Source organism: Grammomys surdaster, unplaced genomic scaffold (genome assembly GCF_004785775.1).
Source record: "Grammomys surdaster isolate TR1022 unplaced genomic scaffold, NIH_TR_1.0 206, whole genome shotgun sequence".
In the NCBI taxonomy this organism is placed as follows: Eukaryota; Metazoa; Chordata; class Mammalia; order Rodentia; family Muridae; genus Grammomys; species Grammomys surdaster.
The window spans coordinates 8,017,540-8,020,826 of NW_021604651.1; the positions used below are offsets into that span (position 1 = coordinate 8,017,540).

General features: G+C 41.9%; 1 protein-coding gene across 1 annotated transcript in view; it reads left to right on the plus strand.

The window, feature by feature from the left end:
• The window catches only part of Mns1 (meiosis specific nuclear structural 1), a 23,231-nt gene that overhangs the window by 15,500 nt on the left and 4,444 nt on the right, over positions 1–3,287 (plus strand). The window contains exon 8 of the mRNA XM_028771359.1: positions 1,286–1,543. Coding sequence (XP_028627192.1) covers positions 1,286–1,543 — 258 coding nt within the window. The remainder of the gene's footprint in view (positions 1–1,285; positions 1,544–3,287) is intronic.

Below are 3,287 nucleotides of genomic sequence, written 5' to 3' on the forward strand. Positions count from 1 at the left end.
ATAGATAGATAGATAGATAGATAGATAGATAGATAGATAGATAGATAACTATATAAAGCACATAACTGTGCAGATGTCACAAACTCAAGAGACATTCAGACTAAAAGTAACAAACTAAACTGTTCTCCAAGCCCTTGATGTCTGTGCAAACTTGGCAAGTAAGTACAAAATATGCAGTATAAAACATCATGTGCCCAGAACATAAAAGAAAAAAATATGTCTTTGAGGGGTTTGACTATTTTCAGGAGGGGGATGAGCGAGGCACCTGTCCATGGAGTGAAATGAGAAGCTGGTGCAGCTGTTAGGAATTTAGATGCGAGTGGACATTGGCTTCCCAGAGCTTGTGCGTGGGTCGGCACAGATGATTAGAGAATGTGAGTTAAAGTGTGTGCTAGTTCCAGGTGAACAGACAGCTGATAGATCACAAATAGCTAGCTGTAAGTAGTAGACTTTAGCTGCTAGGAATATGGATGATTACTATAAAAGCTTTTACGTTTTTTTGTATATGAAAATTTTCATACATTTATAAAAGCTCACAGGAAAGGAATTTAGTTGTATCCAGTATGTTTCTATTTCTCCAAAAACTTCTAATTCATTGCTGAATGACTAATTTTTTTTAACTAGTATACAGTTTTGGGAGTGTTTTGTTTATTGTTTTGAGAACTATCAGAGTGTTGGAAACTAGAGTTGGGTACATGAAGTGTGGATGTCACAAGGTGAGGAAGTTGGTGTGGACAGATGACATAGTAATCCTTGGCTCACGCTCAGTAAACTCAGGTGTGTGCAAAGGCTTCCACAGTAGCTCCTTTCAAATCACATACACATAAATTCTGAGCCTAGAAACAAGATGACACCTTTATACAACTTAAAATTTTAGAATAAATGACCGCCATGTTATAGATCCAATAATTAAGAGCACTTGCTGCTCTTGGAGGGGACCCAAGGACCTCCAGGGTGTCCAACATCCTCTTCTGGCCTTAGTGCACACCAGCACACACACATATAAGTAAGAATAAATTTTAAATAACATGTCATTTATTCAAATAGTCTTCAGAGGGTGGGACAGAGTGTTATGAAAAGGCTTAATTCTGTTTCCGTGATTTCATATTGTAATCTGCATTATACCCAAACTCTGTCTTATTCATTTGTCTTGTTTGCTAAGACAGCATCTCACTGTAGACTAGGCTGGCCTTAAGCTCCTGATCCTCCTGGCTTCCCTCTTGCTGAGATTGCCCTCTCATGAAAATGCAGGGCCACACTTAATTCTAGCTCCACTGTTGTGCAGGAAGAAGCAGAGCAAAGACTCAGGAGGCAGAGGGAGATGAAGCAAGACTTTGAAGACCAGATGGCACTGAAGGAAGTAATACTACAGGCAGCAAAAGAGGAGGAAGAGACCTTTAAGAAAGCCATGTTGGCCAAGTTTGCTGAAGATGACCGCATAGAGCTCATGAATGCCCAGAAACAACGAATGAAGCAACTGGAGCACAAACGGGCTGTGGAGAAACTCATCGAAGAACGCCGAAGCCAGTTTCTTGCAGACAAAGTAAGGAAAGCGTTGGGTTCTTTGGCTATTCTCATTGAACAGCAACCAGCTCATGAATTCATCAGTAAACATTTGTTGACAGAGAGAGAGAGGGAGAGGGAGAGGGAGAAGGAGGAGAGGGAGAGGGAGAGGAAGAGCGCGCTTGAGTGTGCACGTGTATCCTAGTGTGTGTGCTTGAGTGTGCACATGTATACCCTAGTGTGTGTGCTTGAGTGTGCACATGTATACCCTAGTGTGTGTGCTTGAGTGTGCACATGTGTACCCTAGTGTATGTGCTTGAGTGTGCACATGTGTACCCTACTGTGTGTGCTTGAGTGTGCACATGTGTATCCTAGTGTGTGCTTCAGTGTGCACATGTGTATCCTAGTGTGTGTGTGCTTGAGTGTGTACATGTGTATCCTCGTGTGTGTGTGTTTGAGTGTGCACATGTGTATCCTCGTGTGTGTGTGTATGCATATGTGTTTGAATGTGCACATGTGTACTCTAGTGTGTATGCTTGAGTGTGCACAATTGTACCCTAGCGTCTGTGTGTGTGTGTGTGTGTGTGTGTGTAGCAGAGGACAACCTCACATTGCTCGTCTCCTTCAGTTTGTGTAAGACAGGGTCTCTGTAAGTCCACTGCAGATGTCCTGGAGGCTGGCCAGTCTGTAGCTCCTTGGGATTCTTTTATTGCTGTCTCCCATTTCTCAGAACACGGAATTACACACTGGACTTCACCTGAGTTCTGACAATATGAACTCAGGTCCCCATGGTTGTGTGCCAAGCGCTTTAGACACTGAGCCATCTCCTCAGCCCACTGAAAACTATTTATGTGTCATACAAAGTTAGGTATTTGTTTACTGATCATATGAGCTATATGTTTACTGAGTGATCATTTATTAAAGCATCTAGGGGGCTTTTATGTGCTGGACTTGAGAACTAATCTGTGAATTTAGTCTTAGTTGAGAAAAATATAAAATTAAGTTATAAATATATTTTGTGTGTGATAATAAGGGTGTGGTGATGTTGGTATAGCAGAGAGGAATTACACATCATGATACCTTTAAATATTAAGGTGGATTTTCCCCTAGAGAAGTCACTGAAGAATTAAGGAAATTGCGTGTTAAGTTTGGCATGGACGATTCAAATAGCATCATTGAGAATAGATGTAAAAAGGGTGAGGCTGGAGTGAGGGAGGTCAGTAAGCAGTGTGCTGGGTATTAATGATGAGAGGTGATGTGTGCACATGGGGAAGGGGCTCCTTAGATGCCAAACATGCAGAACTGATGGTACTGGGGACCAGTTAAATCTGGAGAGGCAAGGACTTAAGGTAGCTACTAGTTACAAATACAGTCACTGCTTTCTCCAGTGAGCAAGCCATGTCCTAAAGAATATGTAGACGGGAAGTAGCTTTTGAAGGAATATGTATTTGTTCACATTGATTTTTATGGCCAGAAGAGAAGGTTGATTGTTGGAAATATTGATTTAAAAGATAGGGAGCCACTTATGGCACATGCCTTTAATCCCAACACTCAGAAGGCAGAGAGACAGGCAGATCTCAGAGATCGAGGCCAGTCTAGTCTACAGACTGAGTTCCAGGATAGCCAGGGCTACACAGAGAAACCTGTCTAATAAGAAAAAAAAAAGTTACACAGGGAACCAGCCTGTGAGTTTGACATACTGACATATTTATGTTTCATTGACAAACTAAAAGAATTCTCAGGTGATGTGTGTCACTGGCAGGAGAATCCTCAGGTGATGTGTG